Source organism: Oculina patagonica, chromosome 4 (genome assembly GCF_052425735.1).
Source record: "Oculina patagonica isolate OP01 chromosome 4, crgOcupat, whole genome shotgun sequence".
Lineage (NCBI taxonomy): Eukaryota > Metazoa > Cnidaria > Anthozoa > Scleractinia > Oculinidae > Oculina > Oculina patagonica.
This window is the reverse complement of record NC_135761.1, coordinates 25,575,839-25,589,591: the sequence shown is the minus strand read 5'-3', so window position 1 is coordinate 25,589,591 and position 13,753 is coordinate 25,575,839. Positions and strand designations below refer to the sequence as shown.

At 40.0% G+C, this 13,753-nt stretch overlaps 2 protein-coding genes across 2 annotated transcripts in view; one reads left to right on the top strand and one right to left on the bottom strand.

The window, feature by feature from the left end:
* LOC144649943 (dynein axonemal heavy chain 5-like) overlaps nt 1-9,015 on the top strand; it is a 61,682-nt gene extending 52,667 nt beyond the window's left edge. Inside the window, exons 67-78 of the mRNA XM_078509532.1 lie at nt 2,239-2,441; nt 2,683-2,756; nt 3,326-3,478; nt 3,799-3,865; nt 3,967-4,055; nt 4,246-4,464; nt 4,943-5,103; nt 5,380-5,536; nt 6,107-6,259; nt 6,515-6,574; nt 7,323-7,475; nt 8,157-9,015. Coding sequence (XP_078365658.1) covers nt 2,239-2,441; nt 2,683-2,756; nt 3,326-3,478; nt 3,799-3,865; nt 3,967-4,055; nt 4,246-4,464; nt 4,943-5,103; nt 5,380-5,536; nt 6,107-6,259; nt 6,515-6,574; nt 7,323-7,475; nt 8,157-8,543 — 1,876 coding nt within the window. The 3' untranslated portion in view covers nt 8,544-9,015. The remainder of the gene's footprint in view (nt 1-2,238; nt 2,442-2,682; nt 2,757-3,325; nt 3,479-3,798; nt 3,866-3,966; nt 4,056-4,245; nt 4,465-4,942; nt 5,104-5,379; nt 5,537-6,106; nt 6,260-6,514; nt 6,575-7,322; nt 7,476-8,156) is intronic.
* A 59-nt stretch (nt 9,016-9,074) lies between these two features.
* Nucleotides 9,075-13,753, bottom strand: part of LOC144649951 (uncharacterized) — a 29,856-nt gene continuing 25,177 nt past the window's right edge. Inside the window, exons 13-15 of the mRNA XM_078509547.1 lie at nt 13,614-13,643; nt 10,513-10,687; nt 9,075-10,330 (exon numbers count right to left, since the gene is read on the bottom strand). Coding sequence (XP_078365673.1) covers nt 10,249-10,330; nt 10,513-10,687; nt 13,614-13,643 — 287 coding nt within the window. The 3' untranslated portion in view covers nt 9,075-10,248. The remainder of the gene's footprint in view (nt 10,331-10,512; nt 10,688-13,613; nt 13,644-13,753) is intronic.

Genomic DNA, 13,753 nt, shown 5'->3' with positions numbered 1-13,753 from the left:
GATAAAGCGGCTATTCGATGGCATAAAAAAAATCAGTTGGCTCTACGCAAAGGATTTACATTTTACAGTATTTTAAGTGAAGCGGATAGTAAATGTTCAAAATCCTAGTGAACAGATCATCACATTTCAATCTGAAGGAAAATGCTATTTTAATTGTCTACTGGTTGCGTCGGACGACTGAATTTAATCTCGGGAGAAATTAATACGTGCTAGGCAACACGACGAAGGTACATCTGATAGAACACGCTTTCGCTTCATTTTACAAGCTTTTACGCCTTCCGATTAATTTATATAAAGCTGAGTTATTGGAGGCGATTTTTATTTATTTATCAAGTTTCTCATTTGTTTATTAAAAAGAAATATATAGCGGTTCGGTGTCTCCGTCTTTTTAATTATTTGTCAACTTTCAACGACTTGCTGGCACACAAATATTTTATGAAGTAAAAAGATTAAAAAGCGAAGGAAGTAAAAAATTTGCTTAAAGGATTGTGCGAACAAGGTGTCTTAATGGGTAAGTCCCCATAACGCAGCTGTTATTTCAACCGGTCTTCGGCTCTCTACCGCAAGGAGGTCTTTTCTCTAAACTACCTAAGCTCGACCTTGGCGTCTGGAAAGGAATGACCTTGCGTCTGTCGTCGGTCCGTGTACGGCATCGAGCTCCTTGGCTTTTAACTCTGTTTCCCGAGATCTCTCCCTTTCTGCTTGCAACACGGAAACAAAATAACTAGACTGTAAACTCGTTAACCTTTTTCAAACTTGGAAGGAAAACGGTCTTTTCCCCATTTAACAAACAAAAAACTTCGGAACTCGCGAATTTTCCTCTTCCCCTTTGACACGAAAGTGTTTATCCTAAAACGCCTCGTTTCTCTCTTTTTTTCCGCGCGTCCGCCATTTGTGGGTACAATATTCCACGCTCAACACGCACTTTTACGGTATCATTTTCACATTTTCTTATCTTGAAAAAAAAAAAATCTAAACATCTTTTGGAGTTTACGTGTCTCGCGAGACTATTTTGAAAGCTATTTTCGTAGTAAACACTACGTCATTCACGCAATTTTGTCTTCGCCGGAAACTGCAAGCGTCACTGCAGTGCACTTTTTTCCCACTCCACTTAAAATTTATGAGGAATAACTGTTTTATTGAAGCGTTTGACTCAGAGTGAAAATAAAACGCCGTATTACGTACCCGGACGTACTGAATACTGCAAAACAACGCAGTTTGACATGTACAGTGGTGCAAGCTAAATAAAGAACCATTAGGTCATGACAGATTTCAAAACCGTAGCGATCAGCCGATCACTCGCGTTTAACATACACTCTGCTCTCTGAAATGTATAATTTTGTTTCATTCCATATTTTACAAGAAGAGAGGGCTGAATATAATCACATAGAGAAAACAAAGACCGCTTGGACATGTCCAAGCTATTTAAAATACACTACTCAGACCCATGTCACGCGATCTCTCGCTTGTAGCTATAATAATCATTCACCTATTTTCTGTTTGATACTCTGCGCTCTGTTTGTGTGAAATACTTATTGTTGTGTTTTACTCAGCGTTTGGCTCGGAGCGAGTATAAGTCGTACAATTTAGCAGAACGTGTTAAAATTGCAAAAAAGACTATTTTCTGGATATCCCAATTTTTTTTTGATTTACGGTATTTTGAGATCGAAACGTTATCGAATGTAAGTTGCAAGCTCAGCAAGAATTTGTCAAAGCACGGGATACACCTCATCCGCTAAACGGAGAAATACAATGGGATGGCCTTAGTCTTCTCTTTATTTTGGCGTGATTTGGCTTTCTTTTAAATGAACTGGTTTGGGTTATTTTATTGGACATTCGGAACAAAATAAATATTGGCATGCGTAAGCAGGCATTTTTCCGGCTAGGCATGTGGTTTTAAAAAGAAAAAGATGACGTGATAAAGGAAATTCATGTCACGTTCACTCCGTGACTAACGCAAACACCACTTGTGTGTTTCTCAAGTGACTGCTTTTCTAAATATTTTACTGTGCGGTGCCGTGCCTTTAAGCCAAAGCACTGAAAGAGGTCAGGAGGTCAAACATTACCCGCACGATTATAAACTGCTTGCAGTTCTTGTTCTAAGTCAAAGAAGTGTACCATGGAAGTTTTAGTTGCTCTGATTATTGCGAAACGCAGTTGAAATAATCTCTGCTTTTGCACTATAGTAAAAAAAGACAAAGACATGTTTGTATTGAAATTTTAATTTGTCATTACCAGGTCTTGGTGCCCAGACCGAACGATGGCGCAGGCGCGAAAGTACATTGCGGAATCCATGGGATCCAACTACGCCGAGAATGTGATCCTTGATTTGGAGAAGACCTGGGAAGAGAGTGACAACAAGACACCGCTGATCAACTTCCTGTCCATGGGCTCAGACCCTACAAGTCTCATTGAAAACCTGGCTAAAAGACACAAGTTTGGTAAGAACGACGTAAACGTAAAGCATTTTGATTAACAATCGTTTAAAAGCAGAGCCCCAAAATATATGTTTAGTCTTTGACGATGGGAAACTATTAATAAGGCATGTATTGATTAATATACATGGTTACTTGAGGGTGAATGCATTTTCTGGACTTTTTGGGCTTTGCTAATCGAGTACAAGGACCGTCCTAACTTAACATTACGCAACGGTTTTATTCTTTCTTTATTTTTCAATTGCAGATTGCCGTGCTATTTCCATGGGCCAAGGTCAGGAGATTCATGCTAGAAAGCTAGTTGGACAGTTCATGCAAACAGTAAGTATTTGTTGTTTCCGTTCATATTAGTTCAATACCTCCTACTTGAAAATAGGCCATTTCGGCCAAATCGCTCAGTCGTCCGTTTTTATGTGGTCCAGTGGTCAAGGTTGGTCACGTAACCTTGGGCGAAGACGTGACTATAGAAGTGCTTCGAAGAGTACAGGCAGACCTAGCCCTTGTTTCTGTTTCGGTTTTTGTTGTTGTTGTTATTGTTGAATCGAAATTGGTTCAGTCATGTTAAATAGAAGTCACTCACAACTCGCAAGTGTCGTTTACGATCAATCTAATACAATTTCAACAAAATATACAATAAAAGTTTTCACCCGAAGGAAGCAGAAACACTACTATAAGTTTTGCTTCTTTTGTTCAATATTTTCAGGCCTTGAAACGGTCTCCGACTTTAGTTATTCCATTCCCCAAACGATTTCAACACAAAGTCATAAATCGAACACCACGGAAATTTGTGTTGATATAAAACCCAGGCCTCCCAAGTGACACACTTAGAAATGTATAGAGACTTGTAAGGAGAACTTGCACATTGAAATGTATATTTTTTGTGATTTTAGGGCGGATGGGCGCTTCTTCAGAACTGTCATCTTGGTTTGGAGTTTATGGACGAGTTGATGGACACTGTGGTGGACACTGAACAAGTTCATGACGCGTTCAGATTGTGGATGACTACAGAGGAACACAATCACTTCCCTATCGGCCTCTTGCAGGTTTGTAACAACTCAAAATACACTTTGAAGTGTTCAGTTGCTTTATGTGTTAAGGTGGTTTGCAAATATAGTACCGCTCAGAATGACGTTGACATATTTTCGCACCTTGTGTCTGGTTTCTTGCTCGTCGTCGTTTCTCGAGAGACATACCTCTTTTCTCGAAGGCGCGCGTCGAAGGGGGGGGGGGGGGGGAGTGGGGAATCATACTTTAGAGTTTAATTCAATCCAAACCGCTGGATTTCGCGAAATTTTTTCATGCTTCGAGTTTAATGATTGTAATACTCTGCGTGACGTTTTCTTGTTTAACTTCATTTTGACAGATGTCAATCAAATTCACTAATGAACCTCCCCAAGGACTTAGAGCTGGTCTCAAACGTACCTACAATGGTAAGTTGGTTTTTTACTCGATTCCAGTTTGTTTTTTTTGCTTTTTTGCGTGCTTTCTTGATCATGTCTTAACCTCTCTTCATTTGTGGTGCTGTCACCAGGCATCAATCAAGACCAACTGGACATCAGCAACCTTTCTCAATGGAAACCCATGCTGTACGCTGTTGCTTTCCTTCATTCTACTGTTCAGGTAAAAGAGAAAATTTCATGCCAATCATAGGTGAAGTGATCGACTGCACAAAAACAGAACCGGTTAGAAATGTGTGGAAATGCGTAACTGGCAACGTGGTTCGATGTTTCTTTCAATTTTTCTTGTACCTTTGACTTATTGAAGCGGTATTGCTATTACAAAAGTCTATTTTTGTTGTTGTTTTCTTCAGGAGCGTCGAAAGTATGGTCCATTGGGTTGGAATATTCCTTACGAGTTCAATCAGGCGGACTTCACAGCCAGCGTGCAGTTTGTTCAGAATCATCTGGATGACATGGATATCAAAAAGGGCGTGTCCTGGAACACGGTGCGGTACATGCTGGGAGAGGTGCAGTATGGAGGGAGAGTCACAGATGACTTCGATAAACGACTGCTCAACACGTTTGCCAAGGTTATTATTCCATGGTTTGCAATATTAGCATTAAGTCCAATATTAGGGCGTGTTAAAGGAACTGTGTCACGGATTTTAGCCAAATTAAGGCATAAGATAATGACCCTCAGATTGTGTAAAATAAAGAATTATCCACTTAAAACAGTAGAGGAACATTTCAATAACACAGCAAATACAAAAGAAGGTACGGATGGACAAAAATTTAAGAAGATTAAAACGGATTGTGATGGGATTTCGAAATACTGTAAGGCTAAACAGTTTTCAAAGTTAATCGCTTTTGTTTGTACCTTTTAGTAAGTAAGTAACGTTATTATAGTGTCAACTACGTTCTAGCGCGGTATTGCGCTAATTGGGGACACTAAAAATTTAAAAACTAAAAAGATAAAATAAATAGCTAACGGTTACACTTAATTAAACATATAATAACAAAGATCAATTTACTCATTGATTAACAACTCTTTCGTTCTGAACTTTGCAGGTGTGGTTTAGCGAGTCGATGTTCCAGCAGAGTTTCAATTTCTACAAAGGTTACAATATACCAAAGTGTACTTCTGTTCAACAGTATATGGACCATATCGACACACTTCCCCTTGTGGACTCCCCTGAGGTGTTTGGTCTGCATCCAAATGCTGACATCACGTGAGTAGTTTTCAGAAGAGCTCGTTACTTTTGTCTTTTTTGTCGTATTGTTGTATTTCTTGTGAATTTTTAAATAAAGAATTCAAGAATTGACAGATTTGTTGTGATTCCTTATGGAGGAACGTGTATTTTAAACTTAAGACTTTCGTTCAATCCATTGATCGCGGCGGTCTTGAAAACTTTTTCTTGCTCTAGTCTGATAAACTTCTGATATTGTTTTAACCGTTAGTTTAAGGACGAGAAGTTCATCTATAATCTATTCGTGTCTGCTTGCAGTTACCAGAGTAACCTGGCTAAGTCTTGCCTGGACACTATTCTGAGCATTCAACCGAAGGACAGCTCGGGCGGCGGAGGAGAAACCCGCGAGGCTGTTGTCCAGCGGTTGGCTGATGACATGCTTGATAAGCTTCCTGAGAACTACATTGCGCATGAGGTAAGCTGGAAGACCGCTGGTTGTTATCATTTCTGGAATAAGTAAATTTCCAAATAATGGTTTCTATAATCTGTTTTTAGCTTTTTGGAAAAAAAGACAACAAAAGCAAAAAAGAAAAACAACAGAAAAAAGAGCAAGCACAAGAAGGATAGAACAAAGACTGTCCTTCTCATTGGGTTTTCTTCCAAAGACTTAGGAATTTTTCTGTTGACTTTTCCATTGGCTACTTACGACCAGAATTTAATTATATTTGTTTTTATTTAACGTCAAAATCATATTGCTGGTCATACAGTGTCGAGCAAAGTTTTTTTTTAAATATTTTAAAAAAAAAAAAAAACACACACCGACTGCGCGGACTGCTAAATTATCTGTAATAAGTGCTCAGATTTTTACATCACATTTCACTGGTGATTTTGATTCTTAATGAGATATTAATGAAAGCTCACTTTTTCGCATAGCGTTAAGTCGCGCGAGTCAGTAAAAGGTATGTAGTGAGTGCGTGTCCAAATTCATTTTAGATGCTACTATGCTTATCGCTCCAAATTAACCATTCGTATTTGTCACTTTTAGGTAAAGGCCAGACTACAGAAAATGGGAGCTCTCTCTCCAATGAATATTTTCTTGCGGCAAGAGATCGACCGCATGCAGAGGGTGATAAGCGCTGTCCGACAGACACTGACGGATCTCAAACTTGCTATTGATGGCACCATCATAATGAGCGAGGTTTGTTTAATCAGTCTGATACCTTTTTCCGTCCCAAACTCGAAGTATAACTCGGTAGTGCATTAAGACTATATTTTCTAATTGATAATCTTCTTTATCATTGTCTCCTGTCTGTGCGGGAGAAAATTTTGAAATTGGACTTTAGTGAAGCTAGAAAATTTGTTGGTTCGTTAGAATCGAATGTCTGTTGGTTATAAAGGTAGCATTTGATTTTAGTTCCGTCCAGTATTCATATGTCGATGTTATCTTTTTCAGACCCTTAGAGATTCCCTTGACTGCATGTACGATGCTAGGATTCCCACTCACTGGAAAAAGGTATGTAGTCACAAAGATGGGAAGAGTGCTATTGATCGACGAGTGTAATTTTAAGTAGTAGACGCTGCTTATAACTTTAAGTTAACAGTTCTGGCGACAATAACAACACTGAGGTAAATAGTAATCGATTGAGCTGAGTGTAATTATTTAGACACTAAGTAATGCATGGACTCCACGTAGCACATTTTTTTGAAAAGCTTTTGCTATCGCAAGAATGAGCAGTTTATAATTTCATTCCTTTACTTTCATGACAAACAGAACGTGCACTGCCAACACTTTGTCTATTGTTCGTGTGAACGTTACATTGTTCTGCCTTCGCCAACATAAAAAAAAAAATTAATGATGCCATTGGCCGGGTAATATTGTTGCACTCTTAAGGCTGGTTCTCATATGATCGCCCCGATCGTCTCTGTCGCTTCTGTCGTTTGCAAAGTCTGAGGTGATTGGAGCAAGCAAACTTTTTGAAGCGACAGAAGCGACAGAGACGATCGGGACGATCATATGAGAACCAGGCTTTACAAACCTTGCATCGAAGTGGAAACGTGATTCAGATATTTCGCCGAAAGTGTATAAAATGTTTCCAATTTTTAATGCATTTCTAGAGGTCGACGGTAGACGTCGCATAAGATTCTTGCGGGATATATTTGTTTTAAAACATATTGCTTTTATTACTAATGATAAGTAAAGCTTACTATTTAATTGTGAGGCATTGTACAGTTTGATTGAGTTGCGTTTCTTCTCACTCCAGATCTCTTGGGAATCCTCGACGCTGGGATTTTGGTACACTGAACTATTGGAAAGAAACGGTCAGTTTAGAAACTGGTGTTTTGAAGGAAGACCCAATGTGTTTTGGATGACAGGATTCTTTAACCCTCAAGGATTCCTTACCGCCATGAGACAGGTAATAATCGCATCACTTTGTGTTCCATGTTGTTTCTAGCCTGCGAATACAGCCGCCACTCATTGGCCTCCGTTACTTCCTACGTAGTAGCGGGAGCGAATGAGAGGCCGCTGTATTCGCAGGCTATGTTGCAGGCTCGGTACGAGTTCATCTCGGTTCTCATTTCAAGATGGATCCCGTATTTGTGATTCAAATGGACAATAAGTGTGAATTGCCCTTCCTGTAAACTCGCAATATAAATACAGTCAACGCTCTCTAAACGGACACCTCTTTAAGACGGACACTTTTAAACTGACACTTGGTGTTGGCCCCGTCCCTACCGTTTCTCAGTTATTTTACTGTAACTAAACTCCCTATAAGACGGACACCTCTGTAAAACGCACAGTAAGAGCCGGTCCCGATAGTGTCCGTCTTAGAGAGAGTTGACTGTAGTCACGTTGAAAACACCGTATAAAATCAATTTGTAATGCTGCTATCCAACTCGCATCGATAAGAGTTTTCACGTGTAAATATTTCCCGAAACAAGTACACCCAAGAAAACGGGGACTTTAGGCTAAAGAGAGGTCCAAGAGTCCATCTAAATACATAAAAATATTTCTTAAAATATACCCCCTCTCTACGATGGAAAAATAAAAGTTGAAATAAGCGAAGTACTCACGAACTGTTTTTCTTATTTTACAGGAGGTGACGCGTGCGCACAAGGGCTGGGCCCTAGACTGTGTTGTACTGCATAATGACGTCACACGGTTCTTTAAAGATGACATCACTCAGCCCCCGGCAGAAGGGGTCTATGTACACGGACTGTACCTTGACGGTGCCGGGTGGGACCGCAGAGGCTGCAAACTTGTGGAACCCACTCAAAAGGTTCTCTTTACTGCCATGCCTGTCATTCACATCTACGCAATTAACACAACCGCTGGGCGCGATGCCCGGATGTACCAGTGCCCGATATACAAGAAACCCAGAAGAACTGATCTGACGTACATCGCGAGCGTGGACTTAAAAACCAATCAGAATCCAGATCATTGGATTCTGCGCGGTGTCGCCTTGTTATGCGACATTAAGTGAAAAATTACATCACTCATCTGTACACATCGTTTTAAAGACTTCTGTAATGGCAGTCAACTGGGACTACCATTGTCATTTTTTAGCCTGTAGGTTATGTGCGCTGTTGCTCTCAATTGCGTGACTGTAACGCTAGTTTTTCCTGCAGCGTCACGCAAAAATTGAACGAAACTCCTTTCCGGCACACTATTTGTATTATATGTAGAAAGATTGCTATAGAATATAATAGCTGTTCGTTGAATGTTATTTATTGACTAGATTTTTAAAGCACAAACACACAATGGAAGTAAATTACCTTAGATTCTCAACTTTCTATTTAACAAGAAGTAAATGAAAAAAATTAATGCAAGCACTGTACTTTTATCTTTCGTGGAAAATGTTGGTAAGATTTCTATCTGTATCATTCTGTCAGCCAACATGAGAGGAATTCCACCATCACGAAATAATCTTGAAGAATAAAGATGAATATTTATGATTTGTCACGTTTGTTTCTACCAATACATCAGTTGGAAAGCTGGTAGGTTTTAAGGTAGTTGCTGTGACATGCACAAATGATGCAGACTCAAAAAGACGCACGACGCTTATGTGCAACAAGTTATTTCTGAACTCAGTGTCCACGATCAATGAGATTTTCTTCTAATGAATTCCTTTCCTTTCTGTCTCTGTAACCGTTGCGGCGTTGGCTAAAGCTTAGGACATATTACGACACTCGAAAAGTGCTCAACTTCATCTCTAGTGTGTAAATCAAATCAAATTACATTAATTCAGTGCCGTAAAGAATGTAGTACCCAGTCGATTAAAATTTCATGTTTGTCATGTCATCGTCTCATGTATTTCATACCAGTTTACTGTAATCCTTCACTGAAGCGATTTTTCTTTCACAAAGTGATGGCCTCGACAGAAACTTTCCGCATGAATTAAGCAGTGAAGTCACGTCACCGGCCGGCATAGGGGGCTATTTTGTTTAAAAGACGTCTCTTCTCGGGAGTAAGCAACCAAAGAAAGACGTCTGAACTTCAGGGTATATAGTGTCCTGGTGTAGCAACAGATGGGACTTCTTGAGGAAGCGTAAAAGATAAACCACTCCATTGAAAATCATTTACTGTGAACAGATTACAATTTCACTCGACAAAAAATATTTTAAAAGCAATCTCAAACAGTGGAGCGAGTATAGCATTTAACATGTTTATTCGTTTAACTCGTAAAATCTACTACTAGCTTGCATGCTTAATATACTGCGACTGAACTAAAGCTTGGGCATTATCAGTAACTCAAGGTACTAGTTGCAAGCCATTCACTGATGTTTGGGTTACATATTGTAAATTTAAATTCAAATAAAACTTAGTTCCTTGGAGACGAGCTACACACGCTTCCGACAACTACTAGATATATCAATTAAAAAAATCAAAATTTTAACGTCAGTTTCTTATCTTTTGTCTCCATGACAATTTCTGGCTACAAATCCATCTAGATCTAGTCTACAACTCAAGCTATTTATCCTAAGTTTCACAGCAAATGCAAAGGGAAAACACCTCAATGTATTTCGCGTTTTAAATAGCTTTTCGCGGCATTTTAATGAGAGCGTTATCGATCAGGCAGCGACTTAATACTGAAAAAACTTGTTAACATAGGTTTATGGATCCCACTTTGCATACATTCTTGTGCCTTATTTATACTGGGTGTCCATTTTCTCTGTCCCAATTCCTCTCTACTCTGGGACTGGTGGCGGATGCAGAGTAGACAGCGGCGTGAATCCATCTTCGGGAAATACGATGCCTTCCTCGTCTTCTCTGAAAACAACAACAACAAAAACACAAGACAGTATAAAACCTTATTACTGGTACGGAAATTACTATCGCAAAGAAATGAAGCACTATATAAATTGTGCTTTAAAGGTAGCTCGTCCTTATTGGAGAAAAGTGGCGAGTTGTTTATAAGTAAGGGTGCAAACGTGCAATTAGTTCAGTATTACCTTGCCACGAGCCTCAGCACCAGTTCAACCTTCCTTGAAGGATCCACTTTGATTGGCTCAGCAGTCATGAACTGTTGTGAACTGTAGCCTTGCAATGTTGTCCCGCCCGCTCTCCAGGCTGGATCAGGTTCAGTCACACGACCACTTCCTTGCTCAGACTGTAATCTTTGCAGTTCTAACCCGGAAAGGTATATACTAACTTATAGAACAGAGATACATTATTCATAGAACACTAATTTCTAATACTCCAAGGTTACCAAGTATTTTTTACAGCTTCTGTGCAAGTTTTTTTTAAAGTTATTCCATTATTCCAGGCCGAGTAGCTGCCAACTTCATGTATGTTTAATAATAGTAAACACAACACAACAAATGGCAATTGCTTTATCATTACTGGGGGCGATTATGATTGGTAATCTGAGTTGTCTTTTCCCAAGTGCGTGCAAAGTTTCTGATTCAGCTTCACGCAACGCGATCTCATAGCGTTTCCTCTGTTTTGTTAGCTTTTCAGAAGCCGTACTGTTTTACCCAAACACAATTTCGATTGCAACCCTCCTTAACGCTTAGTTAAAATAATAGCTTGGATGTCACCGGGGTTGGCTAGGCACTTCACCTTGCCCCCTGGTCTAGCCAGGGGACCTCAGGGGTAGGGAGGGTGGCTGTTGATGAATTTTATGCCTTTCTGTCAGCGGGCCGGGTACCTTTTGTTGAAACAAGGCAGATTATGCCAGCATAAAATAACCTGGCCGTCCCAAGCGCCTGCAGGCCTTGCTAACCAGCCGGGACAGAGAGTCGGGCACCGGCTGGGTGCCGCTGGGGCCTTTCCAAGTCCATGTTTGGTTACAATCTACACTGGTTTGACAAAAGGGGGACTCCCCCCAGCATTATGTCGCCGGTACCCATTTATAGACCTGGATGGAGAAAGGCAATATGAGAGTAAAGTGTCTTTCCAAAGAACACGACAGAGTGACCCCGGCCAACAGTACATAGGCCTTGAAAATTATGTAGAAGGAATTTGACGCGAAGCCGCTGACTAGTTTTTGAAAAAACGTCGAAAAATTAAGCTGAGGAGATCTCAGCAGGTTTTTGAGAAGTTTATATCAAAACAAAGGAATACTTTTTTAACGGTTTTCAGGGTTCTATGTAGGATTTTTCGTTTGGGGGAGAAGTTGCGAGTGGCCGCAGGCCACGACCTTCTAGGGGGGTCCGGATATTTAACAATTATCCTGCGATCGCGGGAATATCGCCTGATACTTAGCCGACGAGGCCGTAGGCCGGTTGGCTAAATCAGCGATATTCCGCGTGAGCAGGATAATTGTTTTATTATTCAACAAGTTGTCAACGAAACACATTTTGCAGATAGAAAAACTGTATTTATGCAGATTTCGGACGAATCTTCGCCCTCGTATATCGCAGGATATCTGTTATGTACGGATGACAGATAACGTTAACATTTTGACCATATAGGGCGCGCGCGCATGTGTTGAATAATAAAAATGGATATGTGCTGAGATGCAATCTGGTGTATTTTGAGACACAACCTTGATATATTTTCACTGTAATTGTATATTGTTTTTTGGTCATCACATGATTAGGTTTTTAAAATTTTAGCTAGGCTGAGACAAAGTGTTCCTATTGGGCTATTTATACACTACAAAGAAGTGAATAAAAGAGATAAACAGCGGCAATGTTTCAGTTCTTAACTTATCTTCGTAGCGATGGAAAATGTCTAGATAGCAATGTAACTGCATGTACACTGACCTGAATGATATATTGATTTAACTATGTACTGTATAAATTATCACAAATTTGTTTTTGGGGAAAAGCTGGGCTGTTTTGGGGGGAAGCTTCTACCCCTGAACACCTCTAGATAGAACCCTGAAAGCTTTCACGAACGACAATCGGCTTGGAACTCTTATTTAGCAAACATGGGGAAGGCTTTTCCTTGAAATTCGGGTTCAACTTTGGACTAACTAATATTAAACTCACCCAACAAATAGCAAGAAGGTCAGCACTCACGAGAGGGAGTAGTAGAGTATCTGCGACTAGTCATACACAGTACACAAAACGGACTAGTTTAACCTTATTCAGACTGGGGGAAGGGGGGGCGTATGAGGCCCGCGCTGATTTTGAACTCGCATAAGTTTTTTAACCAAACCCTGCCAAACTTTGCAAGGTTATCTAAAATTTATCTGGGAATAATTAAATAGTGTAAGATGCTGTGCCAGGAACTTGACATCACCATGGCAATGGCATTTTGATAGGCATGTTTTCCCAAATTTGTAATTTTTGTGTTTCTATTAATGAAAATTAACTTAAATGCAATTACTTTTTACCTTTTCATGTTTTTTAAGCACAGCTTTATTGTTTTTGTGTAATTTGCAGTAATTTTGAGTGGTTTTCTGGCATTTTAGAAAAATTTTGAAATCCAAGATCGCGGATCCAAGATGGCGGCTGTTTTGACATCATGATGTAATTGTCGCGTGATGTGACGTCATCATCCCACGTAACGTATACAAAAAGAAAGATGCTTGGACATACTATACATCCCATAAGTTTCATTGTGATTGCTAATATATTCTGGAAGTTACAGGGGGGGGGGGGGGGGGTTTGGGTGGTCCGAAGTCCCTTTCGGTCAGAGCAGGTCCAAAAAAGCCCGATCTAAAGAGGGTTAACGCCTATTAGCGTGCGACAAGTAGCAGGGATAACGTCTGTGTTGTAAACAGTTATTTCCCTCAAGGCTCCAGGACTTTGGGCCCGAAAAAGCAGGCAGGGTCTCCCCCCCCCCCCCCCTGCTAAAAACAGAGGCCTGAGTTTTGTGACTAACGTTTTTATAGCTCCACGTCATGCACCAAAATAATAGGAGGAAGGAAAGGAAAAAGGGAATCTAGAGAAAGGGACAATAAAGCCATTGTTTCGATTTTGAAAGCGTGGGCAAGTGTTTTGCATTTTTATGATATATAAATCACTCAGCCTAAAAAACAAGCACATACAAAATGTCGTCTAAAAAATGCAGGCAGCATTGCTGATCATCATCACAATTGTTTTGACAACCAACAACAATAACAACAACAACAAAAACTGTAAGACGGAATGTAACTTACCAGCACCGTCAGCACCTTGACTTTGACAGCCTAGAAAGGGGGAAAATGCAAATGATAAAAGGGCACACTATATACATATCTTTAAAATGCATGTTGAACTAGTTAAAACAAATTACTCCATAAATTAGTAGGCTTGGTTA